Source organism: Schistocerca americana, chromosome 2 (assembly GCF_021461395.2).
Source record: "Schistocerca americana isolate TAMUIC-IGC-003095 chromosome 2, iqSchAmer2.1, whole genome shotgun sequence".
Lineage (NCBI taxonomy): Eukaryota > Metazoa > Arthropoda > Insecta > Orthoptera > Acrididae > Schistocerca > Schistocerca americana.
Window position 1 is genome coordinate 763,549,068 of NC_060120.1, and position 23,405 is coordinate 763,572,472.

The following is a 23,405-nucleotide window of genomic DNA, read 5'->3' on the forward strand; positions in this document are numbered from 1 at the left end:
AAAGCATCAGCCTCCGTGTGGGGGAGGGTGCGCGTGACGTAATGCAAAATGGAGTCGTCTGCTTCAGTATCAGCATCTTCTTCACTATAAGCGCGACGGTAGTGTTCGACAAATGCGTGGACGATGTCATTCTCATTGGTCACCTACGTGCCATGAGGCGTGGTAAGAGTGTTGATGATCTGCGGACGACGCCGTCGTTCGTCGGACACTATATGATGCATGGATGGAGTTTCTAAACCAACATGATCGTGGCGCCCGCGTCCATAGCCCTACCCCTCCAAATTTCCGGCTTGCCAGTGCAATTATCCTTGCCGTTCTTTGCCGTTCCAACAGGTTGCGGTGGTCTAGCGGTTCTAGGCGCTCAGTCCGGAACCGCGCGACTGCTACGGTCGCAGGTTCGAATCCTGCTTCGGGCATGGATGTGTGTGATATCCTTAGGTTAGTTAGGTTTAAGTAGTTCTAAGTTCTGGGGGACTGATGGCGACAGAGCCAACAGGTTGTCTGGGGTTAGCGGCTGAGTATCCAGATCATGGAGAATCGCATAATAGAAGTCAGCAGTGCTGCGATGCCAGTCGGCCGTGTCCTTCCCGTATATCGGTGTCCTCCGGATCGCTGGTTTGGCGCAGTCCATCCACCATGTCAATGTCGAGCGGTAGCGGGGAAGGCGTCGTTCGCAGGCTGTCCACGTCTCAGTGAATTGTTGGCGACATGTCAGGTCATGCAGATGAGAAGTATCTAGTTTCTATGGCGCACGGCTGCGCTATACAGATTGCGGCGGAAGGAGGACCGTGCAGATGTAAGCGCACTGGTCAGAAAAGGCCAGTGGCCAGGATTCGGCGCCCTGTATCGCAGATCTAAGAGTTTGTGAAGCACATATCCTGTCTAGTCGGCTTGCGGAATGATTGGTAAGAATGGTATGGCCAGAAAAGTCGCCGTGTTGAACTTCCCAGGCATCGTGAAGCAAGAGGTCTCGCACCACTATACGTAGTTCCTGACATGTAGTATAGTGTGGAATCTGATCTTTGGGGTGCAGAACGGCAGTGGTCATATCGCCCTAAAAATAAGGGGGCGATTTCTTCGGAATAAAAGTGGGCCCTTTCATGTCGTTGGTCGGCGCCTGAAGGAGCGTAGACATTAATGATGCGTGTTCCCATGGCAGTAAGTGCCATGGCCCGAGCTGATGGAAGGAAGGCGACGTCGGTCACAGAAATCCCGTGGCGGACGCAGATGGCCACACCGCGGCCCATAGGATCACTCGCGGAGGCGTTGGCGGTATAGTCATTTATATCCGGGAGACTGACCAAGTGAACTTCCTGCAGAAGGGCGAAATCAGTGTCAGAAGCCCAGAACATCTCTTGCATAAGGCGGATTTTCACCCTGGTACGAATGTTGTTGATCTTGATGGTTGCTATCTGGTAGGCCTGGTGGCGGACTGCTGGAGGCTGGTCCACGCTGGCGTCATTGCAAAGGCGTGGGCGTCGCAGAGGATCGTTATCCCTCTCTCCCGCAAGGGGTTCTGGGAAGAGTATGATTAGTGTTTCGGCCCCGACGGAGCAATGTCCCGTAACAGGTCCTGCTCCTCGACCTCCTCCTCGTGCTACGCCGTGGAAGCGGCCACCGATGTGTCGTCCATTTTGTCTGGTGCATGGTGTAGTGTCGCATAGGATATGTCCGTGAAGTAGTTCAGCGTCCGCATGGGGTGTCGGGGAGACGGACGCAGGCACACCGATGGATGTCTCCGCGCTCAAAAAATGGTTCAAATGGCTCTAAGCACTATGGGTCTTGACATCTGAGGTCATCAGTCCCCTAGACTTAGAACTACTTAAACCTAACTAACCTAAGGACATCACACACATCCATGTCCGAGGCAGGATTCGAATCTACGACCGTAGCAGCAGCGCGGACTGAAGAGCCTAGAACCTCTAGGTCACAGCGGCCGGCTTCTCTGCGCAGTCTTCATCGGCAGTAGCGGCTTCTGGGGCGTCGTGCTGGTCGACGGTTGCGTCATCCTCGACTTGCAACGTCTCCTCTTCGCCGGAAACGGTGCGGTGCCTTCTCTTACGACGTTTCATAGAGCGTTGTTTCCTTATGCGACCCTCCGTGTCCGACGACCGAAGGGAGTCGCGTCGCTCTGGCAGGAAGGTCCCGTAGGGACGATGAACGAGTCGATCTCCATCATGTTGCCGACGGCAGGGTCAGCGTCTGATTGTGTCGGCATCGTCGGAGCGGCGTCGATGACCGTCCGAGGTGGGGGGCCGTCCGAGGCGGCGGGCCTTCCGAGGCGCTCTCCGTCAGTGTCTGGTCGGGCTCGTTTGTGGCGTCGTTGATGGCGTCCGGGCGTCTTTGCGAAGCGATAGGAGAAGCAAGAGCAGCGGCGTAGGTCACTGGTAGAACCGTAGGTTGCGGCGTGGGTGGTCCTTAGGCAGCTTGAAGTTGCGTAATACGCCGTTGTAAGCATTCGGATCTAAGGTCGCCTTCTTTGCCGCATCTGGAACAGGTCCGAGGCTGGCCGTCGTATACTCGTATAATTATTGCACGGCATCGGCCGATCTGTATGACGGGACGTGGCTTCGGAGATCAATGGTGACCTGTTGGACCCCGTTTAGGATAGGATATGTCCGAAACTGTGTCCACTTCTCCGCAGTGTGGCCATGGACTGTGCCATATGGTCGGAGTGCCACGACGACTTCCTCAGCAGGAAGTTCGAATGGCAATTCGAAAATGCGTATCGACGGCATACCTAAGCCCGCGTGGTCGACGGTTACCACCCCCACATCGCCATCATCATGACAGAAGCGGAGCCCCTGTTTGGTCTCACGAAGGATGCGTTCGTACCTCGCGTCGTTAATGATTTTAACATAGACCGTGCTGCTCACGATCGACAAATGTATGCCGATAATATCTGTCGCCGGGATCTTCACTTCCTCTCGCAGAAAACGCTCCACATCGAGTGCTTTGGGTCGGGTATAATCGTTGCAGAAAGTAAGTCGGAGTGTAGATTTACGGTAACGGTTCGCAATGGATCGTATACGGTAAGCCGACACTTAAGCAAAGGCCGTCAGGATGTAAACAAGGCGAGCTCGCGCTCCGCACGCGGTAAACACGGACGCGTCCACTCTGTTGCCCTGCCAAAGGCAGACTACCACTCAGCTACCAGGGGCGGACGATGGTGGAATGTTCACAGTTCATCACATTTGCCAGTTCCCGAGTACACTGAAATGGATCATTATGGACTAATACGCTTAAACGGTATTCATCAAACTCCGAACGTCTTCCTGAACATGGAGAGCCACTAATGTTGGAACGATCTTCCTTAAAACGAGAAAACCATTCTCTCGCGGTGTTCTGTCCAATGACATTATCTCCATTCTCTGTGCAAATGTTTCTGTCTGCCTCCTCTGCTACTCGTATTACCCCTGTATAGAATTCAAAGGGAAGAATATGTCGGAAATGTTCCGCTTTCTCCACTTGGTACTCCATCTTCTCGCGTCCACTGCTCCAGCACGTGCTAATACGTGGAACGCAAATTCCCTCAGCATTTTCCAACTCTCATGGACGTGATGGTCGGCGAGATTTTAGTAAATTGAATGCTGTACCCCAAGCGTTATTTAAAATGAAATCTCCATTCCTGTTTATTGGATTTTCTAACATCTTTATTTCAATATACTCCTTAATTACGTTGTCCCAGTAGCTTGGAGTTTGCACCACATTACTGGTCTCATCGTACTTTAAATCATGATAGTATCTGAGGCAGTGCTCGGCGACAGCTTGATTGTTTTAGCCGGGTGTGTCGCAGATATTCCCTGAATCTCTCCTCGAATGTTCTGATAGCGTGCCCCCCTTAAGACATGCCACATTCGCATCGCATGCGATACACATCCAGCTTCCGGAGACCCAGATCGTCTCTAACATTACAAAGTATACTTTTTATCTTAGTTGAAGGTAGCGAATTACACTGAATGCCATATTTCCTTAGGAATCTACCAGTCTTCCCGGGTACTGGGGCAGCATACAGTAAATAAGCGATTTATCTTCCTTTCGTTGGGCAGAGTAACAGAAGAGTCGAGGTGAGAAGCAAGGACCATCTGTGACACAACCGGCTAAAACAATCAAGCAAATCAGCTGTTGCAGAGCACTGCCTCGAAAAGCATTTTGAAATTAAATACGATGAGACCAGTATCGTGGTGCAAACAGCAAGTTTCTGAGACTTTCGAAATAAAGATGTCAGAAAAACCTAATAAACGGGGATGGAGATTTCAATTTAAATACGCTTTGGGTCCGGTGCTCAATTTATTAAAATCTCGTCGACCATCACATCCAATACAGTTGGAAAACACTGAGAGAGTTTGCGTTTCACAGAGTCTTAGAGCATGCTCTGTAACATAAAAGAGCATCAAAGGGCACAGTGGACGTCGGGAATGGAACTGGGCTGTAAATAACGGTGTGAGACCAACAATAGTCCACAGGTTGCTTGAAGTCCAGGCAACGAGTCACATAACAGCAAAACTCTGACCTTCTGAGGAAGACGGCTGCCTCGGATGTCGAAATATTCTGCAGAAAATGGAAACTGTAATTCGGCTGAACACCCGGATGCTCAATGTTAAACAAAACACCGGTTGGCGGAGCACACGTTTGATACTAGTTCTCCCTAGAAAACGAATCCAGTCTCTTAAACTAGCACGAGCGAATGTAGAACAGAGTGCTAGTCAGTAATGTTAATCGCAACAAGTCATTTTTCGTAAGCTAGAAGTGATAAATGGAGATCTTTGCGGCTAAAAGGAATGAAATCCGTTTCCGCATCGCATCTGCACTATCTTACCCGCAGGTCTTTTATTCACATTCGTGGATTTTATAAATCATTTTAATAAGTTACTTACGCTGCAGCTTCCCAGTAGCATTGCCCCTGGTCTATACTTTCGTCGGCTGAAGCCGCACTTCGTAATTTTCATTCCATTGTCTAAGTAAAAATATATTGATCATAACCAGGTTTTAAAACATCATAGCTATGATACGTTCCGTAAGTTACAACTTCAAAGAAAGGAATTATTTGAAATTTCCGAAAAATTTGGTGAGCCAGATGCATTTGCCTTACAAGTTGTCGTTAAATATGATTTTATACCAAACGTTGCTCCTTATGTGAGACGAACGCAGTAATCCAATCATGTAGCAATTGAAGAAAGGCGTGTTTCGTCCTTATACGTTGCAGCTATCAATGTCGAAAGTACACTGAAGAGCCAAAGAAACTGGCACACTTGCCTAATATCGTGTAGGGCGCTCAAGAGCACGCAGAGGTGCTGCAACACGACGTGGCATGGACTCGACTTATGTCTGAAGTAGTGCTGGAGGGAACTGACACCATGTATCCTGCAGGGCTGTCCCTAAATACTAAGAGTACGAGACGGTGGACATCTTTTCTGAACAGCACGTCGCATTGCATCCCAGATATGCTCAATAATGTTCATGTCTGGGGAGTTTGGTGGCTAGCAGAAGCGTTTAAACTCAGAAGAGTATTCCTGGAGTACGGTTTCTGGACGTGTGGGGTGTTCATTGTCCTGCCGGAATTGCCCAAGTTCGTCGTAACGAACAATGGACATGAATGGATGCAGCTAATCAGACAGTGTGCTTACGTACGTGTCAGATGTCATAGCCGTATCTAGACGTATCAGGGCTCCCATATCACTTCAACTGCACACGCCCCACGCCATTTCAGATCCTCCACCAGCTTGAACTGTCCCCTGCTGATATGCAGGGTCCATGCATTCATGAGGTTGTCTCCATACCCGTACACGCGCATTCGCTCGATACAATTTGAAACGAGATTCGTCCTACCAGGCAACATGTTTCCAATCATCAACAGTCCAATATCGGTGTTGACGGGCCCAGGCGAAGGGTAAAGCTTTGTGTCGTGCTCCGAGAGCCCATGTCGATGATGTTTCGTTGAATGGTTCGCACGCTGACACTTGTTGATAGCCCAGCATTGAAATCTGCAGCAATTTGGGGAAGGGTTGCACTTCTGTCACGCTGAACGATTCTCTTCAGTCGTCACTGGTCCCGTTCTTGCAGGTTATTTTTTCGGCCGCACCGAGAGATTTGATGTTTTACCGGATTCCTGATATACACGGCACACCCGTGAAATGGTCATACGGGAAAATCCCCACTTCATCGCTACCTCGGAGATGCTGTGTCCGTCCGTAGCTCGTGGTCGTGCGGTAGCGTTCTCGCTTCCCACGCCCGGGTTCCCGGGTTCGAGTCCCGGCGGGGGTCAGGGATTTTCTCTGCCTCGTGATGACTGGGTGTTGTGTGATGTCCTTAGGATAGTTAGGTTTAAGTAGTTCTAAGTTCTAGGGGACTGATGACCATAGATGTTAAGTCCCATAGTGCTCAGAGCCATTTGAACCATTTTTTAGATGCTGTGTCCCATCGCTCGTGCGCCGACTATAACAGCACGTAAAAACTCACTTATATCTTGATAACCTGCCATTGTAGCAGCAGTAATCGAGCTAACAATTGCGCCAGACAGTTGTTGTCTTACATAGGTGTTGCCGACCGCAGCACCGTGTTCTGCCTGTTTACATATGTCTATTTGATTACGCATGCCTTTACCAATTCCTTTGGCGCTTCAGTGTACCTTTTTCAGGATACTGCAGCCACTGTACTGGTGCTCTGCATCAAATGATTAATAATAATGAATTAAAACAACGATAATTATTATGATAGATTGAATCCGCGGATGTCGGCATCCGCAGACCTACAGTAATAGGTTTGGTGCAGTGGAGTGGTGATAGTGGTAAGTGATACCGTAGGAATTACAAACTGCAGATTCAGTAACCATAATTTTGTCGAACGTAATATGGATGTAGGTTTCATAGTACTGCCTTTTTGAGAATAACGGATAGTGAATTGTAACGTAAAAAAAAAGACATCTAAATGACGCACTGTATTTCTTTCTCCTTGTAGTACCACATTTATGCGATATGTGTGGCTTAGTGAATTGGAGCCGCCAGTCCGGCAAGGTGGGGGCTGACCCGGAGTGTGCCTACAGGTGCAGATATCGACGGTGGCGCCGGTGGGCGTGTGGCGGTGCGTAGTGCAGAGCAGCCGGGCGGACCGCCGTGACGTCAGACGCAGCTACGAGCACGACACGGACGTGTACGTGCTCTTCAACCCTTGGTGCAAAGGTGAGACCTGCTTATACCGACACCTGCCTTCTCCATGTCCTATCGTACATAAGAAACACAACTAGCTCCTTACTCACACGAAGTTTTGACCGCTATTGATAAGGGATTTCAAATTGATTCCGTATCACGCTGTAACAGCATGCGTTCTCAGAAATCATAAGTGCACAAAGGTAGATGTATCACATTGGAACAACGGAAATAAAATGTTCAAACGTACCTACGTTCTGTATTTTAATGTAAAAAACCTACCTGTTAGCAACTGTTCGTCTAAAATTGTGAGCCATATGATTGTGACTATTACAGCGCCAAAGCGAAAAAAGTGGTCCAACTAAAACATTCATATTTATTTACGTACTACATGAATATGTAATAAAAAATGGGGGTTCCTACTAAAAAAAAAACGCAGTTGATATCCGTTTGACGAATGGCAGCGCCATCTAGCGGGCCAACCATAGCACCATCTGGTTTCCCCGTTCAAGCTAGACGAGTTTCGTTTTTCGTAGTTTTTTTGTTTGATGCTTATTTCGTGAGATATTTGGCCCGGCCACTATCAATGGACCACCCTGTAGATCATCGTTGGCTAGCTATTCATACGCACCTCCTCAACCTCCTACGGTTTCCACTAGATCAAGTTCAGCACGAGGGCTTGAGAGATATTGTAAATGGAGGTTACGTATTGATCCCTGAGATATGCTCTGCCTGCGGTGAGGGAATTGGTGGCGGTGTGTTGCAGAGGACCAGGTGCACCTGGAGAAGGAGGAGCTGCGGCGCGAGTACGTGCTGGCGGACACGGGCAAGGTGTGGCTGGGCTCGGCGCGCCGGCCGCGTGGCCGCCGCTGGGTGTTCGGCCAGTTCGACGACGCCGTGCTGCCCGCCGTGGCGCTGCTGCTCGAGAGGGCGGCGCTGCCGCACGCGCTGCGCGGGGACCCGGTCGCCGTCGCCAGGGCCATCTCCGCCGTGGTACGCGGCCGCCAGCCTCTGTGACGCGTTCAGCTCTGCCGGGCACTCTTTCGATGAGGTGTCTGAATGTCTGTGGAGGAAAGGCAGCCCATTCTTCCTGAGCGGAAACCAGAGATGGCAGTGATTTCGACGATGGGGCTTCGAGCGAAGTCGACGTTCGAACTCGTCCACAGGGTGTTCCACTGGTTCACGTCGGGACTCTCCCCAGACCAGTTCATTTCAGGAATGAAGCTTTTTGGCAGATTAAAACTGGGTGCCGGACCGGGACTAGAACTCGAGATCTGTACCATTCGCGGGTAAGTGCGAAAGGCAAAGGTCTCGAGTTCGAGTCTCGGTCCACCATACAGTTTTAATCTGCCAGGAAGTTTCATATCACCGCACTCTCCGCTGCAGAGTGAAAATTTCGTTCTGGAAACATTTCAGGGATGTTACGTTCCGCAGATTATTGTCTCGCAGATGCTGCTTTATGACAAGCTGCATTGCCATGCTGTCACAAACAATCGTCATTGTAGCATTTCCAAAATGTCTCTGCAGCAGCTGCTTCACTGGTTGTGCAATGTGTGGAGGAGCGCCATCTTGCATAAAAATAATGCTATCCATACATTCACGCCGTTGAAGGGTTGGAATGAAGGTGGTGCGCAAAAGACTCCCATAGCGTTTATCATTGACTGTACAGGTAACACGACCAGTAGACCCCATCAGCCTTGAAACCACACACATCAAAAAAGGTTTTGCAGCTCCCCGGTTCCCAGAACTCCTGAAGATAGACGTTGACTGGGGGTATTGTATCACAGACACAGTCGCTTTGACTGTTCAGATATGTCACTAAGCCCGCTCAAAGATGTAAACAGCCATGCTTGAGCAGCGCCTGTTAGAGAGAGGGGGTCCGACAGCCGATCAGTTCCAGTCATTCCACCAGGAAGAAAGTACATGGCTCTTGTTGTCTGTAGTTCAACCATGCCTAGACGGTCAGTACCGCGGTTCGATCGCGTCCACATTGTTACTTTGTGTCAGGAAGAGCTCTCAACAAGGGAAGTGTCCAGGCGTCTCGGTGTGACCCAAAGCGATATTGTTTGGACATGGAAGAGATACAGAGAGATAGGGTCGATGACATGCCTCGCTCAGGCCACCCAAGGACTAATCCTACAGTGGATGGCCGCTACCTGCTGATTATGGCTCGGAAGGACCCGGACAGCAACGTCACCATGTTGAATAATGCTTTTCGTGCAGCCACAGGACGTCATGTCACGACTCAAATTGTGCGCAGTAGGCTGCATGATGCGCAACTTCACTTCCGACGTCCTTGGCGAGGTCCATCTTTGCAACCACGACACCATGCAGCGCGGTACAGATGGGCCCAACAACATGCCGAATGGACCGCTCAGGATTGGCATCACGTTCTCTTCACCGATGAGTGTCGCATATGCCTTCAACCAGACAATCGTCAGAGACGTGTTTGGAGGTAACCCGATCAGGCTGAACGCCTTAGACACACTACCCACTGAGTGCAGCAAGGTGGAGGTTGCCTGCTGTTTTGGGGTGGCATTATGTGGGGCCGATGTACGCCGCTGGTGGTCATGGAAGGCGCCGTAACGGCTGTACGATACGTGAATGCCATCCCCCGACCGACAGTGCAACCATATCGGCAGCATATTGGAGAGGATTTCGTCTTCATGGATGATAATTCGCGCCCCCATTGTGCACATCTTGTGATTGACTTCCTTCAGAATAAGGACGTCGCTCGACTAGAGTGGGCAGCACGTTCTCCAGACATGAACCCTATCGCACATGCCTGGGATGGATTGAAAAGGGCTGCTTATGGACGACGTGACCCACCAACCACTCTGAGGGATTTACGCCGAATCGCCGTTGAGGAGTGGGACCATCTGGACCAACAGTGCCTTGATGAATTTGTGGATAGCATACCACGACGAATACAGTTATGCATCAATGCAAGAGGACGTGATACTGGGTATTAGAGGTACCGGTGTGTACAGCAGTCTGGACCACCATCTCTGAAGGTCTCGCTGTGTGGTGGTAGAACATGCAATGTGTGGCTTTCATGAGCAATAAAAAGGGCTGAAATGATGTTTATGTTGACCTCTATTCCAATTTTCTGTACTGGTTGTGGAACTCTCGGAACCGAGGTGATGCACAACCTTTTTTTATGTGTGCATATGGCCCAACGATAAATGATGCCGTCAACCCGCACCACACAGTTGCCACTGCGGGATGAAGCGGTACCGGTTGATGTGGGAGCGGATTTTTCGTTGGCCATATTCTGTAATGTCCTTGGAGATAGTATTGGGCTTCACCTGACCACAGAGTATTCCATGGTCATTCATTGCCCACTTCCAAGCCTGCAAGAAATTCTGTTATAGCGCAGACGTGTTTCTTATTGCTGCTGCTGAATTTTGTATGGATAGCAATGTAGGATGTTTCGCAGAATTATGTGCACCGTACTCACACGCATGTCCAAAATTCGGGGAATTCCCCGTGCACTGCATGTTCGCACACAACCGCTCGACCCCCTCCGGCAGCGCAGTGGCTACTTACCCTACTGATGTCGGATCAGTTGTTTTCCTCCCTCTGACACACTGCACTTCAAAAGAGACTGTCTTTTCGAATTTCGTAATCGTTTCTTCCAGACTCTTGGCCTATATCGAACCAACGCTTTGTTTTTTATACCCTTGCACGTCCAGACACAATCACCGTTCTTGTAAATGAGTTTTACCAGCTGCGCACGATTCTGCATTGAGACAGTAAAGCCGAGCGTCTCGGACGCAAACTGATGCGTCTTTTATTTTGCTTATTTCACTACTTATACCGCCATCTAGTGTCATAATTGTCATTAACTTTATTTGTTTCCATAACGTTTCCATCTTCGATAATCTTCCGTTCAAATTTGACATCGTTCTGAGCAGTGATTCTTTTAACAGCCTTTTGAAACTGGAACTTTAATTTAATCACACTATACAAACGCGTATGGACATATGCCCTATTAAGAATTAGCATGTTCCACAACCAATCGGAGGGTCCCAGGGGTCACGTTCAGAATGCGCTGCGCAATGTTTGCCTTCAGTTCAACTTGTCACATGTACATCTGGTCTCCGAGATAGAACACATTTAATGGCCCTTGTTATTTATTTTCTGTATTATTCAGTACAGCAAAATGATTTGTAAAGTGGAGTTTTACGTACCCATTCGATAGAGCGGTCCCAAATTAGTGTAGTGCGACATTTATTATTCGAGATGTATTAGCAGGAACAGTAAAACACGATGACTAACCAGCTGCTGAATGGCGGCAGGAGTCAGCAAGGGCCAAGACAGTGCTGTCGCCGCTGGAGTCCTGGTTATTCTTCGTGTTTTACTGACCCTGCCAATACATATAGATAAATGTTTTTGATCCCTTACGGTTCTAGCGGTGTACTACGGTGCTGAGTCGCGGGGATGTCAGTGTGTATCAAGAATGCAGATATGTACCTGCAAACAAACAGAAAATAGCTTGTCCTTGCGGAAGTGAAACCTCAAAATTACAAGTAATTTTGCCAGAAAATACTATTAATTTCAAATTAGTTACCCACCCAGAAATAATGCAAATAATTCCGTGGTACAACACCGTACATTTTGTCGGTTTCTGCATATCACAAATTACGTACGAACAAACGTCGAACAACATTGTATCCTTACGCATTGGATACTTCATGTTAACTGCTAAAAAGCATCCAGCAGAACCCGTCGTAATACTATATTCTAGACGTGTGTTCAAGCAGTTGTTTCACAAAAAGTGGCACAGATACTTATGTAGCTCGTCAGTGGCATAATGTGTGTGCTACACGGTGTTTGCGGGAGTGAAATACACTACTGGCCATTAAAATTGCTACACTAAGAAGAAATGCAGATGATAAACAGGTATTCATTGGACAAATATATTATACTAGAACTGACATGTGATTACATTGTCACGCAATTTGGGTGCATAGATCCTGAGAAATCAGTACCCAGAACAACCACCTCTGGCCGTAATAACGGCTTGATACGCCTGGGTATTGAGTCAAACAGAGCTTGGATGGCGTGTACAGGTACACCTGCCCATGCAGCTTCAACACGATACCACAGTTCAAAAGTGTAGTGACTGGCGTATTGTGACGAGCCAGTTGTTCGGCCACCATTGACCAGACGTTTTCATTTGGTGAGAGCTCTGGAGAATGTGCTGGCCAGGGCAGTAGTCGAACATTTTCTGTATCCAGAAAGGGCCTTATAGGACCTGCAACACGCGGTCGTGCATTATCCTGCTGAAGTGTAGGGTTTCGCAGGGATCGAATGAAGGGTAGAGCCACGGGTCGTAACACATCTGAAATGTATCGTCCACTGTTCAAAGCGCCGTCAATGCGAACAAGAGGTAACGGAGACGTGTAAGCAGTGGCACTCCATACCATCACGCCGGGTGATACGCCAGTATGGCGATGACGAATACACGCTTCCAATGTGCGTTCACCGCGATGTCGCCAAACACGGTGGCGACCATCATCATGCTGTAAAGAGAACCTGGATGCATACGAAAAAATAACGTTTTACCATTCGTGCACCCAGGTTCGTCGTTGAGAACACCATCGCAGATGCTCCTTGTCTGTGATGCAGCGTCAAGGGTAACCGCAGCCATGGTCTCCGAGCTGATAGTCCATGCTGCTGCAAACGTCGTCTAACTGTTCGTGCAGATGGTTGTTGTCTTGCAAACGTCCCCATCTCTTAACTCAGGGATCGAGACGTGGCTGCACGATCCGTTACAGCCATGCGGGTAAGATGCCTGCCGTCTCTACTGCTAGTGATACGAGGCCGTTGGGATCCAGCACGACGTTCCGTATTACCCTCCTGAACTCACCGATTCCATATTCTGCTAATAGTCATTGGATCTCGACTAAGGCGAGGAGTAATGTCGCGATACGATAAACTGCAATCGCGATAGGCTAAAATCCGACATTTATCAAAGTCGGAAAAGTGATGGTACGCATTTCTCATCCTTACACGAGGCATCACAACAACGTTTCACCAGGCAACGCCGGTCAACTACTGTTTGTGTATGAGAAGTCGGTTGGAAACTTTCCACATGTCAGCTCGTTGTACGTATCGCCACCGGCGCCAAGCTTGTGTGGATGTTCTGAAAAGCTAATCATATGCATACCACAGCATCTTCTTCCTGTCTGTTAAATTTCGCGTCTGTAGCACGTCATTTTCGTGGTGTAGCAATTTTAATGGCCAGTAGTGTATAACGTATTGGAGATGCTACGTTGCAGCAGTAGGATTAGTGTTCTTGGCATGCAAGTGTCCATCGCATTCGCTCACAAGATTATCACGCGGGCTGCTGAGACAACCAGTATATTGCTGCAAGCGTGACGACAGCGGACAGCTGAGAATCATAAACGTCAGATCCTATGAAACGCGAGCTCTTAATGACATAACAGAAGAAGAAGTTTCACATATCTGTCCAGTCGCAATGACCTGTCCTCTCAGCGCTGCACTTCTCTTAGCGATCGTATGTCTGCTAGCAATGATGAGCACTGTATGCTGCCCCACAGTTGTTTTTACTGATTTGTTTTCTAATACGGACTGGGTTGTCCCGTCAATCAGTTCCGCAAATTGCATGTGTAGCTTGAGTTTTCTATGACAAAGGAAGCATCCAGTTGGTAGTGCATTTTCCACGAGCGGTTACCGTGTAACAGCGCCCACTGCTGGAAGAAAATATTCGTGTTGCCGCACTGCTTCTCATGTCTACCTGGCTTCAGTCTGGTTGCTTGTTTAATCTCCAAACTCTTTCGCTTTTTCTGCAGTCACACACACAATTTTGTTGTTTAGATGGTTGTTATTTGCACTGTTGTACAGAAGTTATGTGATAATTTCTTCAAACATTTTCATAGTTCTCTGATAAGCAGCCAATGTATTCCATTTAACCCTTTTAAGACTGTTACCTTTTCTCAGCTAGTAGGGAAATATCACCTACGAATCTTTTCATTGTAGCCTCTAGCCACAGCATTTTTACTACCTTTTTGCACTTAACGTTCACGCATCTTGTTGCTTCTGCATCATAGAATTTACGTGGTTTAAACGATAAACTACAACTCAGGTTTATCTCCTTTTAATCTCTCTTTCGTTTTATTGAGGATCCGTTTTTATTATTGCCTTTCAGCTTTTGTAAATATTCAAAAATACTCATTTGTCCCTATATACTAACCTTATTCTCATTTGAATGGCAAACATATGCTTTACATAATATTACTAGAGGCCCAGCTCCAAGTCCACGACTGCTTGAAACAGCCACTAGTTTTTATTAAACTTTCCTCCTATTATTGAGAGCTCTGTGATAATGGGTGCCCTCATCTTTTTTAATGTATAACTAATCGTAGTATAAAACCTATTCCATGTTCTTGTGTTTATTATTAAGCAAAGGATTTAGATGAATGAATTACAACCATGGTTTTACCTGAAACAGGCTCTTGGGGGAAAAAAACACTGGCCAGGAATTAAGAGACCGTAAGTTTTTCGTTGATCCTAAGAAAGCTTAAGATAGTATTCCCTTCTGTAAAATGTGGGCTCCTATGTTAGAAAGTGGCGTGAGCCGCTCATATCTTTACGTTTTCAGAACTTTATATAGTGGCACAACTTGGAGAATTAAAGTAAGTCCAAAAATATCAGGAGTGGTTTTCGTGACCAAACGGCTACGCCAAGGCTGCTCGATAGTTCCTCCAGTATTTAAAACGTAGTTGAATTCTGCTGTAACGTTATGAAAACGTTCATGCCGTAGTATGAGTGTGTCAATGAATGACGGAAAACTATTCATTTTACGTTCTGATGATGGCAAAGACATTTTTCCAGAGGATGAAAATGATATAATTAGAAAAGTGCGCATATCAGAAACGAGATTTATCCATTAATTTAGTGAAAACAGAATATTTGGCCACTGGAGGAGTGAGTCAACATCTGACGTTAGATTTTGGGATAGTAAAGTCTGTAGAGTCTTAAAAATATTTGAGATCCATTATTAACAAAAATCAGCAGAGTAAAAGTTAAATTAAGAAGGCAAGCAACCAAACAAATAAATTGGTTTTTATGGAGCACACTTATTATGTCAGAAACGAAGATTAGGATATTGCAGAAAGAATACCAACGTAGGGACCAGAAACATGGGGAATAAATGAAAGAATTAAATGGAACTTATTGTCACTGAAGAAGGGAATTTGGGCGGCGCTGCTGAAGGTTGGCACTGCGGGATAAAATGAAAAACTAAGGTATTCGTAAGAGAATGAACATGGGCGTTACTGTAATGGGCACAGTCGAGTCAAAGCCACTGAGATGGTGTGTACATGCATGCTGTTCGGATAAGAACATATGGTCTTAGATGGTAGGAGGGATTCCAGCTAATAGAAGAGCAACGCCCGAAAACAACGTAGGGACAAGGGTGAAAAGAGGTGTGCAGAGACGAATTTGCAGGCGGATTGTGGAAAAGATAGGAGACTATGGGAGAGCTATGATGTAAGGAACAACTATTCTTTGAGGTGACAAAGGTCATGGAATAGCGGATTGGGAGTTGGCATCTAGGTGTACATCTGGGAGACCATTTGCAGCCATTCATGGACTTCATGTCCCCAAACAACGATGTCACCTCACCGCGCCACAATTGTTCGTGAATGGTTTGAAGAATATTCTGGACAGTTCAAACGAATGATATAATCACCGAGATTGCCCGACATGAATCCACTTATGGGACATAATCGAGACGTCATTTCGTGCACAAATCCTGTACCGGCTACGGTTCCGCAATTATGAACGCTTATAGAGGCAGCATGGCTCAGCATTTCTGCTGTGGACCTCCAACAACTTGCTGAGTCTATGCCACGTCGAGTTCCTGCATTACGCCAGGCAAAAGGCTGTGCGACACGATATTAGGAGGTTCCCCACGACTTTCGTCAACTCAGTGTAATGTTGTATGAAATGACTAACATAAAACTAAACTCCGCCCGAACAGCCATGAAGGCCCAATGGTACTGACCGGCCGCCATGTTCGAGTATAATGACTTTTAAGGAGACTAGAAATCTACTCTGTAGGAATCAGAATGGGTTTCGAAAAAGACGATCGTGTGAAACCCAGCTCGCGCTATTCGTCCACGAGACTCAACAACCGAGTTAGAAATCTGCTGCGGAAGCAAAGGGAACTTCACAGCAAACATAAACATAGCCAAAGCCTTGCAGACAAACAAAAATTACGCGAAGTGAAATGTAGTGTGAGGAGGGCTATGCGAGAGGCGTTCAATGAATTCGAAAGTAAAGTTCTATGTACTGACTTGGCAGAAAATCCTAAGAAATTTTGGTCTTATGTGAAACCGGTAGGTGGATCAACACAAAATGTCCAGACACTCTGTGACCAAAATTGTACTGAAACAGAGGATGACAGATTAAAGGCCGAAATACTAAATGTCTTTTTCCAAAGCTGTTTCACAGAGGAAGACTGCACTGTAGTTCCTTCTCTAGATTGTCGCACAGATGACAAAATGGTAGATATCGAAATAGACGACAGAGGGATAGAGAAACAATTAAAATCGCTCAAAAGAGGAAAGGCCGATGGACCTGATGGGTTACCAGTTCGATTAAACACAGAGTACGCCAAGGAACTTGCCCCCCTTCTTGCAGCGGTGTTCCGTAGGTCTCTAGAAGAGCGTAGCGTTCCAAGTGATTGGGAAAGGGCACAGGTTGTCCCCGTTTTCAAGAAGGGACGTCGATCAGATGTGCAGAACTATAGACCTATATCTCTAACGTCTATGAGTTGTAGAATTTTGGAACACGTATTATGTTCGAGTATAATGACTTTTCTGGAGACTAGAAATCTACTCTGTAGGAATCAGCATGGGTTTCGAAAAAGACGATCGTGTGAAACCCAGCTCGCGCTATTCGTCCATGAGACTCAGAGGGCCACAGACACCGGTTCCCAGGTAGATGCCGTGTTTCTTGACTTCCGCAAGGCGTTCGATACAGTTCCCCACGGTCGTTTAATGAACAAAGTAAGAGCATATGGACTATCAGACCAATTGTGTGATTGGATTGAAGAGTTCCTAGATAACAGAACGCAGCATGTCATTCTCAATGGAGAAAAGTCTTCCGAAGTAAGAGTGATTTCAGGTGTGCCGCAGGGGAGTGTCGTAGGACCGTTGCTATTCGCAATATACATAAATGACCTTGTGGATGACATCGGAAGTTCACTGAGGCTTTTTGCGGATGATGCTGTGGTATATCGAGAGGCTGTACCAATACAAAATTGTACTGAAATGCAGGAGGATCTACAGCGAATTGACGCATGGTTCAGGGAATGGCAATTGAATCTCAATGTAGACAAGTGTAATGTGCTGCGAATACACAGAAGGAAAGATCCCTTATCATTTAGCTACAATATAGCAGGTCAGCAACTGGAAGCAGTTAATTCCATAAATTATCTGGGAGTACGCATTAGGAGTGATTTAAAATGGAATGATTATATAAAGTTGATCGTCGGTAAAGCAGATAACAGACTGAGATTCATTGGAATAATCCTAAGGAAATGCAATCCGAAAACAAAGGAAGTAGGTTACAATACGCTTGTTCGCCCACTGCTTGAATACTGCTCAGCAGTGTGGATCCGTACCAGATAGGGTTGATAGAAGAGATAGAGAAGATCCAACGGAGAGCAGCGCGCTTCTTTACAGGATCATTTAGTAATCGCGAAAGCGTTAGGGAGATGATAGATAAACTCCAGTGGAAGACTCTGCAGGAGAGACACTCAGTAGCCCGGTACGGGCTTTTGTTGAAGTTTCGAGAACATACCTTCACCGAGGAGTCCAGCAGTATATTGCTCCCTGCAACGTATATCTCGCGAAGAGACCATGAGGATAAAATCAGAGAGATTAGAGCCCACACAGAGGCATACCGACAACCCTTCTTTCCACGAACAATACGAGACTGGAATAGAAGGGAGAACCGATAGAGGTACTCAGGGTACCCTCCGCCACACACCGTCAGGTGGCTTGCGGAGTATGGATGTGGTTGTAGATGTATGTGGTCGGCACACTGCTCTCCCGGCCGTATGTCTGTTTAGAAGACCGGAGCCGGTACTTGTCGATCAAGCAGCTCCTCGGTTTTCCTCACAAGGGCTGAGTGCACCCGGCTTGCCAACAGCGCACGGTAGACCGGATGGTTACCCATTCAAGTGCTAGCCCATCCCGACAGTGCTTAACGTCGGTAATCTGACGGGAACCGGTGTTACCACTGCGTCAAGGCCGTTGGAAATGGCTAATATACATACTCGTATAAGTCAAAGTAATTGTACAGTGGTTTCTACATTTATTTGGTCACTCCATTTTCGATCTGTTTGGAAATCTAGGAAGTGTAATGGGAAAGATGGCGAGAATGACCCTGTACCAAGCTTTTGGAATAATCAGAGTGGAAACGACAGGGTTAATAGTGCCAGCTTTGCGGGAAATGGAGGTCTGGCTACGGTGTTTAATTTGGGAGACGGGAGAAGGGGAGGGGGATTAATAAATTCGTCCATGAACCGATAAACGTGTACAGAAGACAAGGCGGAATGCAGGTGTTCAAATATTTGGAGACACTGTTAAAATTTTGAGGGTAATGTGAACCAGGCGGCTCTGGCATTAGGGAGGATTTGTCAGATTAATGCTTCGTAGGTTTGGAGGGACAGAATCCTCATATTGCAAAAGTTAATAATTTTAGCAGTCTTAGTCTGCTGCGAGCAAGAAAGGTTTTTTTTTTCTTTTTGGTTTGGGTGTGGTGGTATATGGACGACAAATAGTAGAGGCAATGAGGCAATAGAAGAATAGAAGCTTCTTAAATGTGGTGCAGTAGAAAATGTAGTGGTTTAAATGGGTAGACTGTACAGCTTATAGTGTGAATTGTGTCAGAGAGTAAAGATCCTTATTGCACGACTTGAAAAGAAGCGATAGATTGATGAAATGTATCCTAAGGCATCAAGAAATAGTTAATTTGGTACTGGAGGAAAGTGTGGGAGTAAAAGCGGTTACTAGAGACCAAGACTTGGCTACAATAAGCTGGTTAAAGTAGATATAGTTTGCAAGAGTTACAGATAGACCCAGAGACTTCAACAGGGTAAACTTTCGTGGAGAACTGCATCAAACCATTTTTTGGAATGAAGACTGCAACACCAGTTGTTGAGGGTTTTTTAGTTACGAGGTTTTTAGGTGCGATTTTTGAGTTTAGGATGAGGGATAGTTGGAGGTATTTTGGTTACTAGTTGACTGGGTAGGGTAGTTATAAAAGAGGAGGTTGAAATCAGAGGAGCGGAAGTGTAGATGGTTCGTCCGATAATTATTGCCTGAATCTTGATGGGGCTGCTCTTAAGAAGATACTGGTTGCACCAGTAAACTGATTGAGATGGAGTTGAAAGAATGCTGGAATTTCAGGAGGGTTAGGTACACGACTAGGAAGGCGGTGTCGTCATTATACCAGAGGAGATGAACAGGAAGTGTGGTTTAGGAATTCGGAAGTGTAGAGGATAAGGAGGAGTGACAGAGCCTTGAGGCACACTTGCAGTGGGATGTTAAGCCTAGTTTACACGATGACTCTAGGTTGCAGGCAACTGCACCACTGGCCACTGCGCATGAGCACCCCGTATTTGCGCAACTAGTTGGTGAAACTAAGCACTTTCGGCGTGTTCCAACATTGGCGACATTAGTTGCATGAGTTTTTGAGGTTATGTGTGTTCGTAGAGTGTAGACAAACTGAAATATGAAGTGGGGACCGGAGAATAATGTTCGCTTTTGGATATCTATGCTTTGCATAGGTGTTTGTGGGATTTCAGTGATGCCGATTACAAAAATAAGCGACATATTGCTGCAGCTAAGACCGTCATGTGCGATCATAACATAGTTGGTTTGACAATATCTGAGCTGCAGGGCAAAATTTATTGAGTTAGGAGCACATACACTTCTGAATTAAGAAAAATACAAGCAAGTGTAATTCTAAATGTGGCAATGCTCTCGCCTACAAGACCGAAATCCCATCGCTCGATTTGGCCAACTCTTTGTTAAGGAATATTGTTGACAGGAGGGAAGGCTATACAAATTCAAGAAGTTGCATTCTTTATTTAATATTCATCTATTTAAAACGTCGCTGCAGTGCTCCCCATTCACATATGTTGGAAAAAATGGTTCAAATGCCTCTGAGCACTATGGGACTTAACATCTATGGTCATCAGTCCCCTAGAACTTACAACTACTTACACCTAACTAACCTAAGGACAGCACACAACACCCAGCCATCACGAGGCAGGGAAAATCCCTGACCCCGCCGGGAATCGAACCCGGGAACTCTGGCGTGGGAAGCGAGAACGCTACCGCACGACCACGAGATGCGGGCCATATGTTGGAATTTTGAAGTATTGCCACTGTTCAGATCTATCTTCAAGAGAGTAGTTTGCAAACCATTCTCTTCTTAATGTGGGCTGCTTCGAATAATTATTGCTGTTAATGTTAATAATTATTACTGTTAATGTTAATAATAATTGGTGTTAATGAAAAAGCATCATCGCCAACTTAAACCGCATCTTATAGCATGCCGAGTGTTCTCGATTGTAATGGACGCAATATGATATATAATTTCAGCTTTGGCTACAGTGCTTCATGCTTAACAATACCTTTATTCCTTATCGCATAATTAATTCTATTTAGGAGAAACGTGAACAGTTCTGGTGACATTCTAAGATAATTAAAAGAACTTCTTGGATCTTTCGTTATAAATTATTTCAGTAAGGATGCTGAGCAACCGAGATGACGTCTTTTCTTCACCCAGTTACGAATCGAAACACGTTTCTTACTTTTTTTCTTATGCAGCGATTCCACGCAACAAGCTTTAACTCCATCACAAATCGTGCGACGTGCAGCTGCCAAAACTTTCATTTCAGACACAACTCAGGGACCCACAAAACGACGAAACTGATCTGTATACCGGTGTCACCGTGTCTACAGTCATATATGAAACCACTTGCGTGCACCCCATTCCACGCAACGAGTGACGCAACCCAATGTCGTCGTGTAAACTAGGCTTAAGAGATTGGAACTAATGGTTACATAGTATGTGGGGTTGGCAGTTTTTTCTCTGATATCTAGAGGTTTTAATTAGGATTACAACGTGTTGCCCTTACTATTGTAGACACGAATGTTGAGAGATCCTGAGGAGGGAGTGGTGCGGTGTTGTGTTGTGCCAGGTGAACAGCAACGATGACCGCGGGCTGCTGTGGGGCCGGTGGCGCGGGCCGTACGCGGAGGGCACGGCGCCGCACGCTTGGACGGGCAGCGTCGCCATCCTGGAGCAGTACCTGCGCTCTGGTGGCCGGCCCGTGCGTTACGGCCAGTGCTGGGTCTTTGCCGCCGCCACCGTCACAGGTGAGTGGCAGATGGCGCTGTCTGCCGGCTGCCCGCGGCTGCGCGTGCGGATCGCGTCAGAACGGCTGCAGCTCCGCCTCCTGATTGGCTGCTGGGTGGCAGTGCAAGTTAACCTACTCACGACAAAAATGGTTCTGAGCACTATGGGACTTAACTGCTGTGGTCATCAGTCCCCTAGAACTTAGAACTAGTTAAACCTAACTAACCTAAGGACATCACAAACATTCATGCCCGAGGCAGGATTCGAACCCGCGACCGTAGCGGTCTTGCGGTTCCAGACTGCAGCGCCTTTAACCGCACGGCCACTTCGGCCGGCTACTCACGACACGTTGACTCATTTTGTATTAGTGCATCTTGTGGCTTTGTGTCTTCTTAATCCTCACATGTTGCGCCGCACGAAAACACACTCGCTGGCTTGACGGGGAGTTCTTTGGTTTGTTCCGGGAGGTGACTCAGACTTTAACATATAAAATATTCGACAAAATATTACTTCTCTTTAATACAATACATAACTTCGTGCACCCTATTTCGACAGGAATATTCTGAGTATTTACAACTACTTCTAAATATTAAAGTATCATTGGATACAGAGAAATTTAAAAGATCTTCACTTGAAGAGTATCTGACAGTGTTCACATTAGTGTCTGCCCAAGACGTTAAATACCCTGATGGACTGTCTAAGATGATAGTGTCATCTTGATCATTGACTGCGAACTGGGTGAACGTCCCTCTGCCCAGCCGTAAGTAGATGAGCCATTGCGGTGGCGTAACAAAGCTCTAGGAGGGGTGACTACGCCGCCGTTTCTCATTCGTCTGTGCGGCATGCAGCGACTATGTTCTTCAGTTGTTTTGGTGTAAGGTGCCCCACTCTTCGGATGACGCCATATTATTGATTACTTTGTTTTCGTCGCCTGTTGCGGACATTCCATGTCGTTGCTGATATTTTTCACCCCAGTGCTCTCCACAGTGAACTCACTAAGTTTAAATGCAACACATCTTCCTAAAGATGAAAAAGAAATTCGGGAAAACATTTTACACTGTCGTGTTTCCATTTTAAGCCCTGGAGCGTTTTTGCTAGACTGGTCAAATATCGGTTTTCGGATTGTCAGTTGTTTTGCACAACACACACGCACCAACCCATCCACCCTCACACACACACACACACACACACACACATTCGTAATTCGGACGGCGTAATCGACCTGGAGTTGTTCTGGTGTTGTTCAGCCTCTGGGAGCAAGTGTTTCTATTTGACGCCACTTCGGCGACTTAGGCCTCTGATGAAGATGAGACGAAATAATGAGAAGTACACAAACACCCAGTCCCGGCCGGAATTCGAAGCCGCTTCGAAGCTGACCACTTTTCTAAAAAAATTTATTTATTTTTATCAACAAAAAGGGACAAAGCGGTCCGCCAGTGGATTTGGGGCCAGGGTGGGTGGGAGTCGAAAACCCGAGGCCTTTGTACATGTCAGTGAGACGTTACACTAACGTAACCAGAAAAAAGACATTTTTGATACGGGAGAAAAAGTGAGCACCATTCTTCGTGCGTGCCTCCCATCCATGGAGGAAGTTGTACTTCGACAGTTATGGGGAAGCTTCCGCTTTTTGGTCTGTGGGGTAAAAGTCCACCGCGAGCCCGGTTTCCCCCATCTGTGGGGAGGGAAGGGGGGTGTTGGGAAGAACACCTCTCAGGTAGTTGGCGAAGTAGGATCGGTGTCGGCGTGTATGATCGAGGGTGTCGCGAGTATCCTGGACATATTGCCAGTAACGAAGTTTCCTTTTTTCCTCATGCCGGAAGAGATACGCAACGGACGCGGCCTTAAACC

The 23,405-nt window shown here is 46.9% G+C and overlaps 1 protein-coding gene across 1 annotated transcript in view; it reads left to right on the forward strand.

Moving 5' to 3' along the window:
* The window catches only part of LOC124595799 (hemocyte protein-glutamine gamma-glutamyltransferase-like), a 172,618-nt gene that overhangs the window by 89,271 nt on the left and 59,942 nt on the right, over positions 1 to 23,405 (forward strand). The window contains exons 6-8 of the mRNA XM_047134687.1: positions 7,043 to 7,178; positions 7,912 to 8,138; positions 21,400 to 21,577. Coding sequence (XP_046990643.1) covers positions 7,043 to 7,178; positions 7,912 to 8,138; positions 21,400 to 21,577 — 541 coding nt within the window. The remainder of the gene's footprint in view (positions 1 to 7,042; positions 7,179 to 7,911; positions 8,139 to 21,399; positions 21,578 to 23,405) is intronic.